Below are 20,790 nucleotides of genomic sequence, written 5' to 3'. Positions count from 1 at the left end.
AGTTGTTTCACTCCCTGGTAGCACCTAACATGGCACTCTGCCAAAAATGTACACATGATAAACATCTGTTAAACAAATAATGCTGCCTCACTCACTGCTACCTTCCAAAACAATAAGACTGCCTTACTGTTAGCAGAGTAGCTGAGCTGAAAGTTATTGAACTTATGCTAAATATGTCAAACCCATGTGTCTTTATTTCTAATTTTCCTTTAGATTAGGAAACAGGTGCTTCCTTCTTCACTAAACATAACACTCAAGAAAACCACTCCAATGAACCACTTCAAGGGAAGTGAATGTCCATTGAAAATGACGTTTTTCTTTTTCTTTTTTTTTTTTTCAACGTTTTTTATTTATTTTTGGGACAGAGAGAGAGCATGAACGGGGGAGGGGCAGAGAGAGAGAGGGAGACACAGAATCGGAAACAGGCTCCAGGCTCCGAGCCATCAGCCCAGAGCCTGACGCGGGGCTCGAACTCACGGACCGCAAGATCGTGACCTGGCTGAAGTCGGACGCTTAACCGACTGCGCCACCCAGGCGCCCCGAAAATGACGTTTTTCTTAGTACAGAAGAAACGATAGTGGGAAAGGCTCATATTTACTTTCCTTCTCTTTGTATCCACCAGGTTGGTATAAATTGCACAGAAATATTCTATCACATAATAAACAGAAATCATATTTCAGCTGTGGTAGAAGAGTCTAAGGTTATTTTTCACAACATAAAATACTTTTCACAAAATAAAATTTTAAACCAAAATTTAGAGATAAATCAATTATAAATGAGACTTGTGTAAACCCTTGGAGGCATACAATGCTTTGAAAAGGAATTCTCCCTCTCAGTCAACTCTACTATGCCCAATAGTTTGGATTTGGATTTCTTGAAGATGAAAATTCAAACATAATTCCCTTAGAATATTGGAAAGATTTGATAGGTTGAACAAGGGAACAATATGAGGTTTTTTTTTTTAAGTGACTTAGATATAGGTTAAAACTATAAAATTATCTTCTTAGAAATTTGTAGAATTGCATGTATTCAGTAGGAAACTTCTTGATATATTGAAATCTAAGCTTGTAATTTGAAAGACACCTGGGAAGTGAGCAGAGAGCTAAAAACATTAAGAACAAATGTGCAAGAGACAAACATGTAAGCATGTCACACAGTGCCAAGGACCAAGACAGAGGCAGATAGGCAGTATCAGAGAACCAAAAGGATTTTGCCCCATTCCTCCCAAATGCCTACCTCTGGCACTGATCCTAGAAAAGATCCAGAAAAAATAAAGGAGGTTGAAAATGAAGGGGGGAGGGGGAGGTGCACAGAGCTGTTCCGTATCTCAACCCTCATTGACTGATGTCCATTTGATAAAGCTGGTTGCACAGTAAAGAAAAAAAGGAGGAAAGGGGGGAGAAAACTGAAATATCTTTTCTTTGGCTAATTTTTTTAATGACAAAAAAATACTTTGGAGCTAAAAATAAAAAATATCCCTCTGGGGAAGAAAAAGAACAAATCCTGAATTAAAGCTAGTATTTTATTTTAGTTTACCTTCTGTGCTCTCTTTCTAGACATTTCTAAGGTTTTTTAGTCAATAATTAACAGGTGTGAATAATACTACTGGCTCTATGAGGATCTGGTCCCTGACAGGACACTGACTTCTTTCCCCTTCAATTGATACGTGACCTCTTTGATCCTCCTTGTATCTTCTATATGAGTGGAATGCTTATCCAAATAATGGGAAAGGCTTCTGAATATTTAAAAAAATTTCTTTCAATGTTTATTTATTTTTGAGAAAGAGAGAAAGACACAGAATCTGAAGCAGGCTCCAAGCTGTCAGCACGGAGCACGATGCGGGGCTCCAACTCAAGAACTGAGAGATCATGTCCTGAGCCAAAGTCGGACATTTAACTGACTGAGCCACCCAGGTGCCCCTCTGAATATTCTTATAAACAGAGGAAAAGCACTCAAGGTCTGCATCTCGTTGAAAATTTTCTGTTTAAAAAATGTGATTAGGGACGCCTGGGTGGCTCAGTGAGTTAAGCATCCGACTTTACCTCAGGTCATGATGTCGGGGTCCCTGGGTTCAAGCTCCGCATAAGGCTTTGTGCTGACAGCTCAGGGCCTGGAGCGTGCTTTAGATGCTGTGTCTCCCTCTCTCTCTGCCCTTCCCCCACTCACACTCTGTCTCTGTCTCTTAAAAAATGAATAAACGTTAAAAAAAAGTAAAAAATAAAATAAATTAAAAAAAATAAAAATGTGATTAACTTTAAAGCACCAACCAGTACGGGTTTAGACGGGAGTCTAACTAGTCAATTTCTAATATTCCCACTGATACAATGAAAGCTAAATACCTCCAAAGCATAGTTATCCAAGTATCCAAATTTGATTTATTGGAATCGTATGAGTTTTGACCCCTAGTCCTCAACTTAACATATCAGAAATCCAAATATATATATAAATCTGATTATCTTAAGTCTGGTTAGTGCATTAGTCTAATTGCTTTTTGGATTGTGTTAATTTACCACAAGAAGTATGTCTGCATAAAGGGTCAGCGGTAGGACAAATGATTTTCTGCAGTTACATGTGTCACCACTAGATGAGGCTACCACTGCTTTTGCTCTCTTGTCTCGAGAGAAATCATTGGCTACTAGATGACAATGAGGTGGAATTTTAAATCCTAGGCTTACTCTAAGTTTCCTTGCTTTGAGGAAAAGGTGACCCATCTATTTTGATAATTTCAATAAAATTCAGAGAGCTAAGTGTTAAAGTACTCATAAATACCCTTAAAACTATAATCCATGACTTCTTTAGTTGGTAACTGTTTATTTTTAAAACATACCTGTCATCGCCTGCTGCGCACTGACTTTTGCACCAATTGTTGGCTTGAGGGAGGTACAAACATAGGACATCCATGGAAAGAAAAACCTCTATTTCTTCTAAGATAAAAATTGCGAAGTAGCTTACTAAACACATTTTTACAAGTATAACCATGAGCCCCCCCGTTTTTACATAGTTTATAGATTTATTAGTGGGTAACAGGTAGATCCAGGATTTCCACAGATGAGAGTCACAGGAACAACAATCTAGCAGGAGGAAGGAGGTGAGGGTGGGGCTTGTTAGTAGCTACATTTTTATATAAAGAACATGACCAGGTGATTCTTTGGATTGTTCAAGGAGAAGGGGGTGGTGAGTGTTGGGTTAGAGAAGACTAACCATGAGCAGAATTATAACTGCTCAGTCTTCTGACCATCAGCTTTGTGCAGCTACTGTAAGGGGATCAGATATCTTAGCTGGATTGAAACAGTTCTGGTAAATGAGGACGGTGTCCAGGCAAAAGCTCTAGTAAGACCCTTTCTGAAGCTTAAGGAAGTCAATGGGGGAGGGGGTAGGAGGGGGGGAGAACTAGGGTAGATGAGAGGGTCCTCTAATTGCAATAATGGTACACGATGTAACTGGACCAGTGCTCACAGTGAATACAACTGTAAACACTGACAAAATACAAAAACATCCTCTTTAAAGCCTCAAAGACTAAGAGTTACCGAACCAAGATTCTAGAGGAATCCAAGAGGCATTTAAGGATTCTTTTTCACCAGAGGCATTTACAGGTTTGGAAAAAAAGAAACTGAGAGGCTGAGCTAAGATTTTGACAGCCTCACAGGACCAAGGGAGGCAAAATCTGAGTCCAAGATCTGCTGAGCATAATGAGAAAGAGAAAAGCAGTCCCTGCTGTCCTGGTACTCAAAGCCAGGACTGGGTGTTGACCTGTTAAACACAAACAATTTCACAGACCATCATCAGACATACCCACTCCATGGCTATGATGGTTGAAGACCAAAAAAGGCTAACTTCATAATCACGTTTGAACACAGGCAAAACATAAACATTGTCACCACAAAAATTACCAAACACCTCCATACACTGACCAATAGGAGTGACTGCTGTTTCTTTACAAATTACAGCCTTAGCCTTGATCTAATCTCCCCTCCTTGTTAAGATACCCAGTTACAGAATTACCACCACCCTTGAGAACATCTAAACCAAACAGAGCCCGGCTTCATTAAGCCTTCCTCAATCACCTGATACATCCTTTAATAGGTCCTTTCCAACATTTTCCTTCTGAGACGCCCATGTTTCTCCATGGTGGGTGTTCCCCCTTGCTGCAATGAGTAAAAACTCAGCTTATTTATGGGGCGCCTGGGTGGCGCAGTCGGTTAAGCGTCCGACTTCAGCCAGGTCACGATCTCGCGTTCCGTGAGTTCGAGCCCCGCGTCGGGCTCTGGGCTGATGGCTCGGAGCCTGGAGCCTGTTTCCGATTCTGTGTCTCCCTCTCTCTCTGCCCCTCCCCCGTTCATGCTCTGTCTCTCTCTCTGTCCCAAAAATAAATAAAAAAAAAAAAAAAAAAAAAAACTCAGCTTATTTAAAAAATCACTACTCACCTTTTTACCTAGTTGGGCAGTGGCTATTTTTATCACTGTAATATTCTTGAGCTTTGTGCTAGAACCCAGTTAACTTACTTGAAAACAATTTGATCCTTTTGCATCTTTGAAGATTTGTGAGACAGGCCTGAAGCCATGCTTTATGTACGGCTTATTGCTCCTTCCTACTGAGGCAAGGCCCCTCTGGGTGTTCTATTTGTTGGCTTGTTGATCTTGAGGTTTTCCAATCAGACTGATGGATGCAGGCACTGTTTTCTGCCTTTGTGTGGGAGTCGGGTACCATTACCTCTAATCCTTTCCAGTGGTTCCATCTCTGACTTATGTATTTTCTGCATGCGCATGTGCTGATTGTTGATCAGCTGAATATTCAAGGAGAACCTTCAGCAGATCTCTGAAGCACCTTCTCTCTCTCTTCGCATGTGTGTGTAGCTCTGTCCTCTCAGTATTTTTCCTATGAACTGGAGTTTCCTTGCTTTCCCAGATTCTCAGCTGCATATCCTCAAGATAAAACATTGGCTCGGCTTTGCCCTGGGGCGGGGGGTGTTTCTCCCTCCATGCACAGCTGTGTGGAATCCCACAGGGCAGTAAACTGGGACAATCACAGGGCTGAACTCATTTGTTTCCTTCTCTTCTGGGATTGACCACTGCCTCCAGTTACCGGATATTCTTTGCCTTGCAAACTGTGTTTAAGTGAGAGGATAAATCCCAGTCCTTACTCTATCTTGGCCAGAGTGGAAGTTCTTGTAGACATTTAAGCTAAATCTTTAAATAATAGGAAGCCAAGCGATATGTTTTGTTTCAATCAGTTGGTTTTATCATTTGGAAGCATTAAAATTTCCTTTAAAATAAAGTATTTAAGAATATCAGAACCACTCTGGTTATTTGCAACCATTTTCCTGTTTGAAAATGTGTCATCAGTTTTTTAGACAATATTTATTTAGAAAACAACAGAAACACCACCATTCTTCATTTGGCAATTAAATAAAAAAATTTTAATGTGGTACAATTTCAGTTGTCTGTCAGCTTTGCTTCATATTCTGTTCTGTTTTAGCAATGTAAGATTTTTAGTGTTGCATTCTTCTGTTTTTGTTTTTAATAAATGTTGTGGAAGGCATAGTAAAGATACCAGCTTTTGGAAAACCATCTTCCTGTCAGTTACGGATTCAAAATTATGACATTAGCTGTTCTCCTTCTCTGCTGAAACTGAATGAGCTTAAAGAAGCCACAGAATGTGTTTATTGGCTGAACGTCATCTCCCCACCCTCACCTCTCCCCACCCCTTCCATATTGTGCATAGGCCCTGGGTCTCTGTAGTATCAGAAACTTTCTTTTTTTTTTTAATTAAAACTGTCAAAAGCATATTACAGACTCTTCTCTTTATTAGAAAATAAACAGGGACATAACAATAATTATGTGAAGAGCTTTCAGCGGGTTTTTAGAGATCCTTTGGAAAAGAGATGCAAGGCAGAAAAGAGGAAGTAGTTTTCAAAACTGTAAGTTGGCTGGGTGTTCAGAGTGATAGCATCAAGCAGAGGCAAAGGTACCTATCTATGTCAAGGGGAGGAGATTCAACAGCCACACTAGCCAAATGGGAGAAGGAGTTTCAGTAACATGTCCTCTGTCAGGAGGCTATTTGTCAGTCTGTTTATCCTGAAATCTCACCACCTGCAACACAGGCAGCATTTGGAAATAATTTTTAAGGCATCTGAGTGCCTGAAAGAATGTCCAACTGGCTTTATTTGTTCATTTTTCAGCTTGCAGCATGTTACAAAGAACAACCTTAACACAGATCTAGGGTGGTGGAGGTTGGGGATAGCTGAAGGTAGCCATAGGAAGTAAATACAAATTTGATAATAATGGAGGAACTGAAATAAACTTTGTAGAGTACTCACAGGAATTGAAAAAGATATAGCAACACGGGGTTATTTATTACATCTCTTTTGCCTTGAGGGCAGCATTTTTTTAATGTTTATTTTTGAGAGAGAAAATGCTTGGACAGGGGGTAGGGGAGAGGCAGAGAGCTAGAGGGGGACAGAGAATCTGAAGCAGATTCTGTGCTGACCGCAGAGAACCTGGAGCAGGGCTCAAACTCACAAACCGTGAGATCATGACTGAGCCAAATGATGTTTAACCGACTGAACCACCCAGGCGCCCCTTGAGGACAGCATTTTATCACAACACAGCATAATCACTGATTATTACTTTAAACGTGACATGCATGTAAACAATTTTAAAGTTTATAAAACATTTAGAAGCTTTTTCACATATTATCTCAAACTGATTCTGACAATGACAGTAATCCTCTGTAACAATCATGGAAAGCACTATTGTCTCTAACTTGGAAATAAGGAAGTGACTTAGTTTAAGAAGGTGACATGTTCAATTGTCTTGATTCTAGGTCCAGTTTATAGTAAAAAAACTTGAGTCATTAAAGTTTAAATCTGTGAGAACACTTGAAGGGGATGGAAACATTGATAATATGCTTGATAAATTTTCCATTAAAAATTAGCAAAAATCTTTGAACATTTTGACATGTATGCTTCAACTCTTGGGAAAGTTACTTTTAACTCATTCATTCTCACTTTGGTGAGGGCCTATGAGGTAATAACACCCTGTGCCAGAAAAAGGTAGAGGTGTGGTGTTTGGTCCCTACCATTCAGGAAATGATCATTTAAGGAAGAATATGAAGCACAAACCTGTTAGCAGAAGGTAAGGTGGACTAGCACTAACTAAACAAGTCCTTATAGTTAGTTAGGGACTGGAAGGGAGCATGTGTCACTTCCAAGGTGGCATTTGCCTTGTGATGAGTAGGTTTACACAGAGGACACTGAGAGAGATGTATTGCACATAGAGTGCATCTTTAATAAGAGGAGGAAATGCTGGGCACATCCATAAATGCAAAGTTCCCTTGCCTGCCTGAAGCATGGAGTGAATACAGGGCAATCTGAAAAGAAAAAAGGGGAAAAAAAACTAAAAATATTGAAAACGCATTCACTCATTCACCAGGTATGAACTGAGAAGTCAGGCTCTGCTCTACGCTCTGGGCATTCATCAGTGAGCAAAGTAGACGAACTTCCCGCCTTCAAGAAGCTTATGTTCTAGCAGAGAGGTAGATAAAACAAACAAATCAATACATCATGAAGTATCAGGAATTGATAAATGGTAAGAAAGAAAAAATAAAGCAGGCTGAGGTGATAAACCCTGGGTTGTAGCAAATAGGGGTGCATTCAGGTAGGAGTCCTGTTTTAGAGAGAGCCACTAAGAAAAGTCTGAGTGACAGAGAGTTCAGGAGACCAGAACAAAGTGAAAGAGTGAGATATATAAATTCCCTAAGTCACAAACATCCCCAAGCTTATTCTCTTACCAGAAAAAAAAAAAAAAAAAATTAGAAACCCTTTTTGGTGAGAAATAGTTCTAAGTAATTAGCTCTGAGGTCACCTGGACCTTAATGAACTTTGTCTTACAAGATTTTGCAGATTAATCCCAGAACCTTGTTTCCTCATCCTCCCTCATCACTTCTGTTCTCATGGGCAGGGCAGAGTTCTGAGAAAACACACACAACTGAGCTCAACCCTGTGGCAAGGAGTGTCATCAAATTACCCTCAGCTTCCTACAGATCCTTCAACCCTGCCCTCTCTGCTGTAGAAATAGATATCCAAGAGATGACCAGTGGTGCCTCTTGTTCTATGTGCCCTTTCCCCCACTCACCTGTTTCCAGCCAACCTCGCCTCCCCATGGTGCCCCCCTAACTACACTAAGTGCCACTCTGAAAAACCCCATTCAACCCTAGGTATAGGCCACCTCCTTGACTTTTGCTCATTCTGCTTTATCAAATTGTTTGTCCAGAATGAAATGATAAAATATAGTAGGAGAAAAAGAAATAAGACTTGAGAGTTAACTAGGATCTACTCATAGCAGTGTTGAATGTTGAGCCAAAGCACAGGCTGCAAACTCAAATGCACACCAGGACAAGGCATGAATACCAGTATATGTAGAAGGTCTGTGAGACAATGAGAGCCAAGCTTGTTATATTTCACTTGAGAATAACACTTGTATGGCTCTATCACCCTTCAATGCCCTAGGATCTAAACAAAACAACCAGGCAGAACATGAAAGAATCCATGTGGCACATAGGCTGTCAGTTGGCCCCCCATCGTCTCAATATGGAGAGCTGCATCTGTGTGTAAACGGGAGGAAACCATGGAAAGGTTTTAAGCAGGGGGTGGCGTGATCAAGCAATAGTATACAGGATGAATCTGCTAGCTGGCATCATACTAGTAAACTTCCGGACCAGGGCTTGAGGAACTAGGGAGACCTGTTTGTGAGGAGTATTGAGGACCTAGATTGCTTTAATGACTGTGGGAATATTTTAAAAGTTGACTAAAAAGAGATTGAAAATGAGGAATCAAAATGACTTGGTAACATAGTGGAGAGGGGCAGAATCAAAATGATTATATGGTCTAATCACTGATAATGGAGGAGGGTTTGAAGCAAGGAGGAAATATGGTGCTTTCTGAACTAAAGTTCTTGTCCTAAGCCCCATTCGAATATACAAAAATGAACCAGCCGGTGCTATAATCAGGAAGTATGCAAAATTCTTTTTTTTTAAATTTTTTGTAACGTTTATTTATTTTTGAGAGGGAGAGAGAGAGAGAGAGAGAGAGAGAGACAGAGAGAAAGGGAGACAAAGAATCTGAAACAGCTCCAGGCTTTGAGCTGTCAGCCAGAGTCCATGTGGAGTCAAACCCATGAACTGAAAGATCATGACCCGAGCCAACTGAGCCACCTAGGCGCCCTAGGAAGTACGCCAAGTTCTGAGTCTAAACAGAAAGTGAAATTAAAAGTAAATTCTGCTTCATTCAAATCTCCAACAGCGTGGATTAAGGTAACACATCAACATTTCTCTAATTTTTCTTAAAACTCAGAATTTTTCAGTGACGATGACCTGAACTTAGGGTGTAAAACTGCTGTATTGAGATCTTGTAATCTAATCTGAGGCTCTGGAGAAAGGGGATGAATCTGGTATTACTGCCTTGAAAAATATGTGAACTTAAGGTTGGGAATTGATTCAAGAATCCTTCTGTTGTAACGACTCAACTCTTTTTTGGAGATCTAAATTTAGCCTTTCCCAAACACTGGCTGCAATTCCTGTGTCTTCGATGTTTTGTTCACTGCAATGCTACTGAAGGTGGTCAATAATATAAAGGAAAGTTCCCTAGACTAAAGATCAAAGGACTGTATTTTAGTCCCAATTTTGCTTCAAATTCCCCATGTGATTTTGGGAAAGTCACTTCTCAGCTTCTTTATCTGGATGCCAAAGACTTACACTCGCTGGCCTAAGTCCCTATCAGATCTAACATTAAAGGCCATATGAGTAAATAGAAATGCCTTTCTCTTCAGTCTCACCAATAAAATACAGCTTTCCAGGAGTATGTCCATTACAAGTAGGGGAAAAAACTAATCTTAAATTTAGGCCAGAGATTCCAAGTTATAATAATTTAATATCTTACCTTCATTATGTGCTTTGTATATGCTAATTTCAGTGCTATGCCAAATTCTTCATATGAATTATTTCATTTAATTCTCCTAAAGTAAGGATGGTATGATTATTACACTGTTTTTTTAAGGTGAGGAAACTTACGCTCAAAAAAATAAGAAAATTTGCCCAAAAATCATACAGGTAAGTGTGCTGAAACTAGTATTGGAATCTAAACACTCTGATTCCCAAGCTCATGACCTATCAAATAAGCAGTTTCATTTTTTAAGCAATCAGAAATTTAAGCTAATAAACCAATGATGGTTTTGTGTATCAGAGGTTCTTGGAACACTGATGTTTGGTAGCCATGATTCAACGCTTATCTAAAAAAGAGAAAAGTGTCTTTTTTTTTAATAAAAAAAATTCCCCAGCTTTATTGAGACATAATGAACATATAACATTATGTAAGTTTAAAGTGTACAGAGTGTTGATTTGATACAATAATGTATTGCAAAATGATTACCACCATAGCATTAGCTAACACCCCCATCCCATTACATAATTACCATTTCTTTTTTGTGGTGAGGACATTACGGATCTACTCTTTTGAAGGTACATTGAGAATCTATTCAACATTCAAGTATAAGATACAGTATTATTACCTATAATCATCATGCTGTACAATAGATCCCTAGAAGTTGTTAAATCTTTTAACTATAAGTTTGTACCCATTTCCCCCACTACACAACTCCTGGTAACCACCATGCTACTCTCTATTTCTCTGAGTTCAGCTTTTTAAGATTCCAAACATACTTGGTGTATAGTACTTATTTGCCTTTCTCTGTTTGATTTATTTCACTTAGCACAATGTCCTCAAGTTCCATCCATTTTATTGCAGATGGCAGTATTTCCTTCTTTCTCATGGCTGAATAACATCCCATTGCAGAAATACATACCACATCACCTTTACTTGTTGATCCATTGTTGGACACTAGCTTGCTTCCATATCTTGGCTTTAGTGAATAAGAAGTGTCATCATTTGACCATTAGTCTATTCTTCTTTTTGTTTTTGTTGTTCTGGTTCCTTTAACAATATCTGTTTGTCTACATTAATATTACAAATTAGAAAATTAAAATAACTGGATAATTAATTCTAAAGAACTTGTTAATGATAAAAAAAGAAAAGGAAAGGAAACCATTCATGGATTGAGTTGGAGCTGGAAGTAAGTAGAGGCAGCTGGCAGGATGGGAGTCAGAGATGAATTATGTAAACTAACCGTATTGTTTGTCCTAATTTTATATTTTTTATATTTTTATGCTTTGGATAAGAAGAAATAATCTTAATTCTATTTAGAGGCAGTGAATTCAGTTTGATATAATTTCATTTTCAAAGGTAGCCTAAGATGACAAGCACCAAAACAATTTTTTAAATATTTTCACTAAGAATATTATAAACTCAAAATTTTATTCTATAGTTTTTGATATATTGGAATTATGCCAAAGTTAAAAACCTAACTTGACCAGCAACTTTTCCACCCATGGCTATAGAATAAGGCCATTCAGAAGATGTTATTTATTGAAAGAGATAAAGTTCAATGCTATTAATAATAATATCTGGCATCCAAAAAATATAGAGTTTCTTTGTGACTCATTAAGACAAAATAGAGACCAACTGTGCAGTTTATTCTCAGGTGTCCAGAATACTCTTAGAATGATGTAGACAAATGTTAAAAGCATTTAACATGCAGTGAATTTGCATACCTGCCTTATGTTCTTTGCATAGGAATATAGAGGGAATTCTATACATGCAATTTTGAGGCAGAGTCCCTTCATATGAACTCTAAATGATTTTTATTTGTAATAACCAACTGATAGCTCAATTTCTACTTTATTGTGTGGTTATTGGCTTGGTTCTGACAGAGTGCAGGTTTTCTCCATTCACATATCCACTTTTATTTTTTTTAAGTTTTGTTTATTAATTGGATTCTTTTTTTACATTCTATAAATGTTTTTGTTTTTTGTTTTTTTCCTTCTAGATCAAATCCACACATTGATCAGTGTGACGTAACTAGAGCTAGTGCAGTGCTGGAGAATATTGTGAGATTTAGCCTGGATATTAATCTGTCTTCTGGAAAATAGATTTCTGAAATGGCCAAATCATGCAGAAAACTAATATTTAATATTTATATGGGATTTTACTGTCCAACAATCATACCCAAAATATGCATTTGTTCTCATTTTTCAATGCCATCTATTGATCAGTTCAATAAGGGCCCTGGGGCTTAGTAGTCACCAACGGGGAACCATTTCTTTGGAATGAGCTAAGGTTCCCCAGCATGGTCATTACCCTTCACTATGATTGGTCCATCCAAATCTTACCTCCCTGGGCTTTATCACATCTGAGAAGATTGGTCAGAGATGCCGCACTATATATCATCTTGCACAGCAAAGATCTTGAAATCATGAATATCATCCTTCGATCAGAGGAAGATTTGAGACACAGGAAACCAGGAAAAAAGCTGAACGTTTTGAGTTTTGCTGCTCATCAACAAATTGCACTTCTGGCTCTAGAGAAACTCATGGCTGATTTGAGTTAACCTGTGGCCATTGACCTCTAGGCCAAGTCAGCCGGTGGTTTCGAAGGGCTTTATAAAAGCACATACAGAGCTTGTCGTGGTAAAACAAGGTAGGACATTGCTCTAGCTGTTAGGTCTCTTGTGATTACTTTCCTAATGGGTTACATCTTTTTGCCAGAAACACATTTCAGCAGTCATTTATGGAAAGCTCAGTAAACTGTGAAAAACTTGGAAGAAGAAGCAGCTCCATCATTTCTTAAGGAAATCTCGGTAAAGATGGGAACACAGAGTGCAGAAGCATAAACGGCTAGAGGGAGAATCACTAGAAGGAGACACCAGTATGTGACCGTAATAAGGTAAACGTGTTTATGTGCTGGGGGGAGGATGGTGATGGATGGCACAGAAAGGTGAAATAGGGCAGGCTTCTCAAAGGAGGTGAGTCTTGATATGGGACTAGACAGAAGTGCAAATGAGATTTAGGTTGAGAGAGAAGAAGGAGAGTGTGTGTACATTGCCCAAGAAATGGCATGACTCAAATCCAGGAGGCAGGAACAAGTCTGGAGAATTGACAAATATAGTCAATTTGATCAGTTCATGGTTATTGAACACTACATGCTATATGCCAGGCACTGTTCTAGGCATGGAATGTGTAGTGGTGAGATATGTGGGAAGGGACAACCAGGACAAGAAAATAAATTAAACGGACAAGGTAAATGATAAATGCTATGAAGGAAATAAAATACGGTGCTAAAATAGAAAGAAAGGGTAGCTGGGGATTGGAACTAATTTATCTAAGTGGTCAGGAAAGTCCCTGCCAAGGAGTTGCATTTAAACTGAGAATAGTGTTTTTTAAAAAAAGGAAAAAATCATGAGGACATCTTTGGGTAGAGTATTCCCAGAAAAGGGAGCAAGAAGTACAAAGGGTCTGAGGTTTGACTGATTGACCAGCATGGCTTGAGGACAGTGACAATGGATAGAAGTAGAGTAGAGAGGGGTCAGATCATAAAAGACTTTGAGCCTCTTGCAAGGAGTTTAGACTTTTACTCCAGTGCCATGGGGATTCATCAGGAGGTTCTGATCCGATGTATGCTCCATAAAGCTCAAGTGTATATTAAGAATACATTATAGAGAGGGGGACGTAGAGGACAATAATCATTTAGGAGGTCACTGCAGTGGTAGAACCAAGAAATACGGGTAGCTTAAGCCAGGCTAGTGACCATGCTTCTGGAGTGAAGTGATGGAACTTGGCATTTGTTTTAGAGGGTGAAACAGACAGAATTTGGTGATATATTGGTTATGTGAGATTAGAAAAAAAGAGGAATCAGTGGTGCTTCATAGTGGACGATTTGGTTGTCCAGGGCCAGGGTCCATCTGGGAAGGAAGAGGAGTCTAGTTTCAGTGCTTTCCCACCTTTTATCAGGGACATCCAATTGCCAGTTAGAAAAACCTAAATACAATGGCTTAACCACACAGAGGATCATTTTCCTCTTGCAACAAGAAGTCCAGAAACAGGACAGCTCAGGTATGTTACAGCAGTCTTCAGTGTTGTCCAGGACCCAAGCTTCTTCTACCTCTCTGCTCAGCACCCTTGGCATGTGGCCTTCCTCCTAATACAGAATTATTTCTGCACCTCTAGGCATCAAGTCCACATTGTAGGTGGGAAGAAGGGGGAAGGAAAGGGGGAGAAAAGGGCAAAAAGAAACATTCCAACTGAGTGTAATTCCTTTTACAAAGTTTTCTCACCCAAATACTGACCAAGCCAGAATGAGTCATACTGCCCCACCAAGTTGCAAGGGAATGTGAAGAGGTGGTTCTTTTATCTGGACTCACTATCTTCCTGAGTAAAATCAGAATTCCATTGGAAGTGAAAAAGGAAAGTGAGTAGGTGACTTTAGCAATGTCTGCTACATATCACTTCTTTCCCACCTTAGGTGCTCACTACCCTCTGAGGACTCCTGTGACCACCCCCCACCCCCACTTCAAACCCGCCCTCAGTGCACTTCGGATGGTCCTTCCCCAGGCCCAGGTCTTTGCCCCTCCCCCTGGGGATTCTTCATTGCAGCCTCAACTCTCATGGGTCTGTTCTCAGGCCAACATAGTATTGGGTAGGAACTTTATCATCAATTTCTTCTCCCTAAAGTAACATGTGACCAGTAATGGTTTGTTTGTTTGTTTGTTTGTTTGTTTGTTTGTTTTCCATTTTTTCAAGTGACAGAGTCCACCCAAAGGAAATAGTTTTTAAGAATATCATTTTGGGAGATGTGGGAAACTGGAGGGGAGATTTTTTTGAGTAAAGGTGGAGGACTTTTCAACATGTCTCACATAACTAACTTTAGGCTATTTCTGACTCTTCTTATGATTAATTGGTTCTCTTCATACTCAGTCCCCTAGTAGGTCTAACATGTAGGATGGTTTTGCAGGACAATGTCAACAGACTCTTATGGATACCTTTCTCTCTCTCTCTCTCTCACTGTCTGTCTCACACACACAAGTACAACTTAACCTAAAATATAAAAATAATCTAGTCAACAATCATTCTTTGAGAAGCAATAAATCACTACTTCATATGCAGAGCTAAAACTAATGGTGCAAATAGCAGAAAAAATATTGGATTTTTTGCTTTCCCCATGTAGGCTTACTATAAACAAAATTTCACAATAGTGAAAATTATTCTAGGCGTGTGGAATTCCTTTACACGTGGTAGCTGCTACCAAATCCAAATAAGGCCCCAAGTTCCAAGCAAATCGTTTAGATCGTCAGCCTCATCTTTCCAATCTGTATTGTAGATACAAAATAAATTGACTCACAATTATCCTGACAGCCCCTCTTTTTTCCCTCCGAGTCCTTCTTACTCTTTATCTAACCCTAGAGATTTTTTAATTCTTCCCTCCTTCTCCAATAAAAATCTGCTCTGCCAGTTTGTTTCTTAATGGAAGTTTAAAGTTCAAAGAATAAACCTATAATTCAATTTCAAGTATTATCAAGGTGATGAGGTATAGAGATTTGTCAGAATATCTATGTACCTATTATAGTCTGAGAACTGGAACTACTTTGCCGGCAAGCAGAGAGAGCTAGACATTTCTGGGAGTTAGGTCCCCCGTGGGGTACAAATGGTACAAAGTATGAAAACTCAGCTCCTTGCCTTCAGTAGGGGAAAACTTAAAAAGGTATAGTTTCCATTCCAGAGCTTCTCCAGAGATCAGGCTGAAGCTGGACCCAACCTGGCTTTTTCCCCTACCCTGTCCTGCTTCCTTCACTCCATACTGGTTTTCTGGAAGCGTGTTTTTAATAAATCAGGGTCCGCTTTCTGAGGACACAACCTAAGACATCACTCATATTCACAAGTATTCAAATCTCTGATTAAGGGCCCCTTAGGTTTAAAGACAGTGTTGAACTACTAATATCTTAGTTTCGGTGTCAAATTGATTGGGCATGCCCATGTCAGTTGTTTAGTGGCTAAGGATCCTGGTAGGGTCATTCAAATTCTCTGAGCCTCAATATCCTTGTCTACTATGAGTATGAAGGAAACCATGTAAGTAGAATGCCCAGCACTGTTCATTATTCATGATTGGCAGCTACTAAATAAAATTTTACCCCCGTTTTATTTAAAAAGACAGCCTAGATTCACTAAAATTATAGTTTGGGAAGTTTTAGAAGTCAAATATATCACCTCCAGCTTTGATAAGCTGTGTTCTGAAGGTATAGTTCATTATTTTCTTGGTTTCACTTGTATAATCTGGCTGGTGTCTTCTTCATTTCACAGAATAATTGCAGTAATGGATTTTGAGCCAACCCATTCACGGATTGGTTTTCCTTGCTTTCATGAACCACTGTATGTATGTACATATATACATACATATATACATATACATATATATATATACATACATATTTATATATGTATGTATATATATATATATATATATAATTTATTGTCCAATTGGCTTCCATACAACACCCAGTGCTCATCCCAACAGGTGCCCTCCTCAATGCTCATCACCCACTTTCCCCTCTCCCCCACCGCCCTCAGTTGCAACCCTCAGTTTGTTCTCAGTATTTAAGAGTCTCTTATGGTGTGCCTCCTTCCCTCTCTGTAACTCTTTTTTCCTCCTTCCCTCCCCCCCTGGTCTTCTGTTAAGTTTCTCAGGAGCCACATATGAGTGAAAACATATGGTATCTGTCTTTTCTCTGCCTGACTTATTTCACTTAGCATAATACTCTCCAGTTCCATCCACGTTGCTACAAATGGCCAGATTTCAACATTTCTCATTGCCAAGTAGTATTCCATTGTATATATAAACCACATTGTCTTTATCCATTTGTCAGTTGATGGACATTTAGGCTCTTTCCATAATTTGGGTATTGTTGAGAGTGCTGCTATAAACATTGGGGTACAAGTGCCCCTATGTATCAGCACTCCTGTATCCCTTGGGTAAATTTCTAGCAGTGCTATTGCTGGGTCATTGGGTAGATCTATATTTAATTTTTTGAGGAACCTCCACTCTGTTTTCCAGAGTGGCTGCACCAGTTTGCATTCCCACCAACAGTGCAAGAGGGTTCCCATTTCTCCACATCTTCTCCGACATCTATAGTCTCCTGATTTGTTCATTTTAGCCACTCTGACTGGCATGAGGTGGTATCTTAGTGTGGTTTTGATTTGTATTTCCCTGATGAGGAGTGACGTTGAGCATCTTTTCATGTGCCTATTGGCCATCTGGATGTCTTCTTTAGAAAAGTGTCTATTCATGTACTCTTCCCTTCTTCATTTCTTCACTGGATAATTTGTTTTTTGGGTGTGGAGTTTGGTGAGTTCTTTATAGATTTTGGATATTAGCCTTTTATCCGATATGTAATTTGCAAATATCTTTTCCTAGTCTCTCTGTTACCTTTTAGTTTTCTTGGCTATTTCCTTTGCAGTGCAGAAGCTTTTTATCTTGATGAGGTCCCAATAGTTCATTTTTGCTTTTAATTCCCTTGTCTTTGGAGATGTGTCAAGTAAGAAATTGCTGCGGCTGAGGTCAAAGAGGTTTTTCCCGGCTTTCTCCTTTAGGGTTTTGATGGTTTCCTGTCTCACATTCAGGTTCTTCATCTATTTTGAGTTTATTTTTGTGAATGGTGTAAGAAAGTGGTCTAGTTTAATTCTTCTACATGTTGCTGTCCAGTTCCCCCAGCACCATCTGTTAAAGAGACTGTCTTTTTTCCATTGGATATTCTTTCCTGCTTTGTCAAAGATTAGTTGGCCATACTTTTGTGGGTCTAATTCTGAAGTCTCTATTGTATTCCATTGGTCTATGTGGATGAACCACTGTTTAAAGCCAACTTTTCTCAAATAGTCCAGTGAAGAAATGGGCAGAAGACATGAATAGATACTTTTCCAAAGAAGACATCCAGATTGCCAACAGACACATGGTGAGATGCTCAACATCACTCCTCATCAGGGAAATACAAATCAAAACCACACTGAGATACCACCTCACACCAGTCAGCTAAAATTAACAACTCCGGAAACAACAGATGCTGGTGAGGATGAGGAGAAATGGGAAGCCTTTTGCACTGTTGGTGGGAATGCAAACTAGTGCAGCCACTCTGGAAAACAGAGTGGAGGTTCCTCAAAAAATGAAAAATAGAACTACCCTACGACCCAGCAATAGCACTGTTAGGAATTTATCCAAAAGATACAGGAGGGCTGATGCATAGGGGCACATGTACCCCAATGTTTATAGCAGCACTTTCAACAATAGCCAAACTATGGAAAGAGCCTAAATGTACATCAAGTGATGAATGGATAAAAAAGATAAGGTTTATACATACAATTGAATACTACTTGGCAATGAGAAAGAATGAAACCATGCCATTTTCAGGGACATGGATGGAACTGGAGGGTATTAAGCTAAGTGAAATAAGTCAGTTCAGGGAAAGACAGATATCATGTGTTTTCACTCATATGTGGAACTTGAGAAATTTAACGGAAGACCATGGGGGAAGGGAAGGGGAAAAAATAGTAACAGAGAAGATGGAAGGCAAACCATAACAGACTCTTAAATACAGAGAACAAACTGAGGGTTCTTGGTGGAGGGGCGGGAAGAGGGGGAAATGGGTGACAGACATTGAGGAGGAGCACTAGGTGATGTATGTAAGTGATAAGTCATGGGAATCTACCCCCAAAACTAACAGCATACTGTATATACTGTATGTTAGCCAACTTGACAATAAATTACATTAAAAAATTAAATTAAAAAAATAAAGCCAACTTTTCAATCACGATAAGAAGAGAAAGAGGACACATATGCCAAAGGTATTGCCACTTTCGGAAACTTTGGGAGAATCATTCTTAAACTGAAACTTGGTCTTTGTTGCCTTTTTTTTTTTTAATATTTCTTGTTTCAAGATGTAAGCCATCAATTTGTTTTATCTGTCGACATATTATATAATAACCCCAATCCGTCTAGAATTTAACATCATTCTCTTTAGGATGTTGTTATACCAGAAGCCTTTTTAAAAAAAGAAAAACAAAAAAAAAAACCAAAGTGATTTATATTTTATTTGTATTCATATGAAAACAGCGTTCTTTTTAAATCTGTGTTACTTGGCCAATGATGACATTCAGAATCACCTAGAGCAGCACTTCTCAAACTTTAATGCTCCAATGAATCATTTGAGGATCTTGTTAAAATTTAGATTCTGATTCGGCTTTTGAGGTGAGGCTCAACATTCTGCCTTTTTAACAAGCTTCCAGGTGAGGCCACTGCTGCTGGTCCAGGCATCACATCCTGAGTCAGAAGGATCTAGAGAACGCTGCCTGGACCCTACCCTAGAAATTCTGCTCTAATGGTCTGTGATGAAACTTAGAAATCCTTTTTTTTTTTTTTTTTTAAGTTGTAGGTAGTTCTCACAAATATGTATGAAAATTATTTACTGTAGTTATACAATATGTATAATTGTATTACTTATTGTAGTCATTTGTATTTAGTTGAAAGAGACGTTTGAACACTTCATTTGCACCAAAATTCAGAGACTCTGAAAGATAACGGCCGACCCTGAGCCTTATTTAAATTTCCTCACTAATGATGTGCTTGCCATTTGTGTTGTTGAGCAAAATATAAAATCTTTCCCAATGGCTGCTTGGAAAGTGAGACAAAAATAGAGGTCCTTCTGACAGTGCTTCAGCAAAATGAGCAGCCCAGAAGGAGCCAGGCCATCACAGGCTAGCCAGGAGCCCTACTCTGTTTTTCTCTCTGTCCTCCACAGTGACCGGCCTCTATGGCTGAAGAGGAGAAATGGTTCCGTAACACCAGACACTGAAATTCCCTAGATTTCTGCTTAATGCTGGTAAAAATATTTGCTTTGAAATACTGGCAGAGCAGATCGAGGGGGACAAGTGACTACACTCCGCGTGACACATATCCTAGTTTTTCCCTGATCACACAGACAGCAATTTAATTAGCCTACTCATTTCCACTTAAAAATGATCCTCTGCTTGAACTTCAAGTGTGTTTTCTAACTGAATGTTCACTTAAGGCCAGGTCAGTCTCTTTCCTGGCAGCTTTTGATTAAGGTCATTTTTCATATGAATAATCATGGAGGGTAAAGTAAAAATATAGTTATTAAAGCCTTTTAATTAACATGCGATGCAAGTATAATTGCCATTTCATTCTATTAGAATTAATTTTTTTTATACTTAGAAACCTCCACCAACTTCTCATTTTTAAGACACATAAGTCAATGTTTCGAAAATATTTTATGCAATCCTTGAATATCTGCATTGCCTCAAGTGACTTGTGCAGTTGTCTGGATCATGACTTTCCCAGAAAATACTGGCTTAACTTTCTGCTTCTCTCTTACATGTCCAACCCAGACTTTCATGGTTGACCAAAAAAGGACAACTGAATTAATGCTACAATCTTACTATCTGCATAATAACTGCAGCAATTAAGTGGGTTCTAGGAAGAAGCAACACATGCTAAATTCTCAATCTGTTTAGTTAAGAATATAAGATTCAAGGGAAATGACATAGCTGACCACTGGTAGCTGACCAGCTGAGCACTGGTAGAGGCAGCGTATCTTTTGGGCATTTCTTTGTCCCCTTCATTCCTTAAAGGAACACACACTTGCTGGTGACACTTGCTATGCAGGAAAAGTTCTGCCAAAATTGAGAGAGCAGCTAAATTCTTGTCTAGCAACAAGTGTTCTGTACTTGGAACTTACATCACCAGTCCTGGAAGAACTTACACTCATACCCCATACACTTCCATTTAAGGCAATGTTAATCTACATGGGTTCTTCCAGGTTTGTGAACAAAACAGCCTTCATGGGC

The 20,790-nt window shown here is 39.1% G+C and overlaps 2 protein-coding genes across 2 annotated transcripts in view; one reads left to right on the top strand and one right to left on the bottom strand.

The window, feature by feature from the left end:
- Positions 1 to 20,790, bottom strand: part of ERAP1 (endoplasmic reticulum aminopeptidase 1) — a 127,746-nt gene that overhangs the window by 106,183 nt on the left and 773 nt on the right. The window lies entirely within an intron of this gene.
- The window catches only part of ERAP2 (endoplasmic reticulum aminopeptidase 2), a 41,592-nt gene continuing 32,628 nt past the window's right edge, over positions 11,827 to 20,790 (top strand). Inside the window, 6 exon segments of the mRNA XM_058738962.1 lie at positions 11,827 to 12,181; positions 12,184 to 12,258; positions 12,261 to 12,306; positions 12,308 to 12,586; positions 16,240 to 16,316; positions 18,723 to 18,767. Of these exon segments, the coding sequence (XP_058594945.1) occupies positions 12,049 to 12,181; positions 12,184 to 12,258; positions 12,261 to 12,306; positions 12,308 to 12,586; positions 16,240 to 16,316; positions 18,723 to 18,767 (655 nt within the window). The 5' untranslated portion in view covers positions 11,827 to 12,048.

This window comes from Neofelis nebulosa, chromosome 1 (assembly GCF_028018385.1).
Source record: "Neofelis nebulosa isolate mNeoNeb1 chromosome 1, mNeoNeb1.pri, whole genome shotgun sequence".
Lineage (NCBI taxonomy): Eukaryota > Metazoa > Chordata > Mammalia > Carnivora > Felidae > Neofelis > Neofelis nebulosa.
Note: the sequence above shows the minus strand (reverse complement) of the source record. Positions and strands in the feature narration are given on the sequence as shown.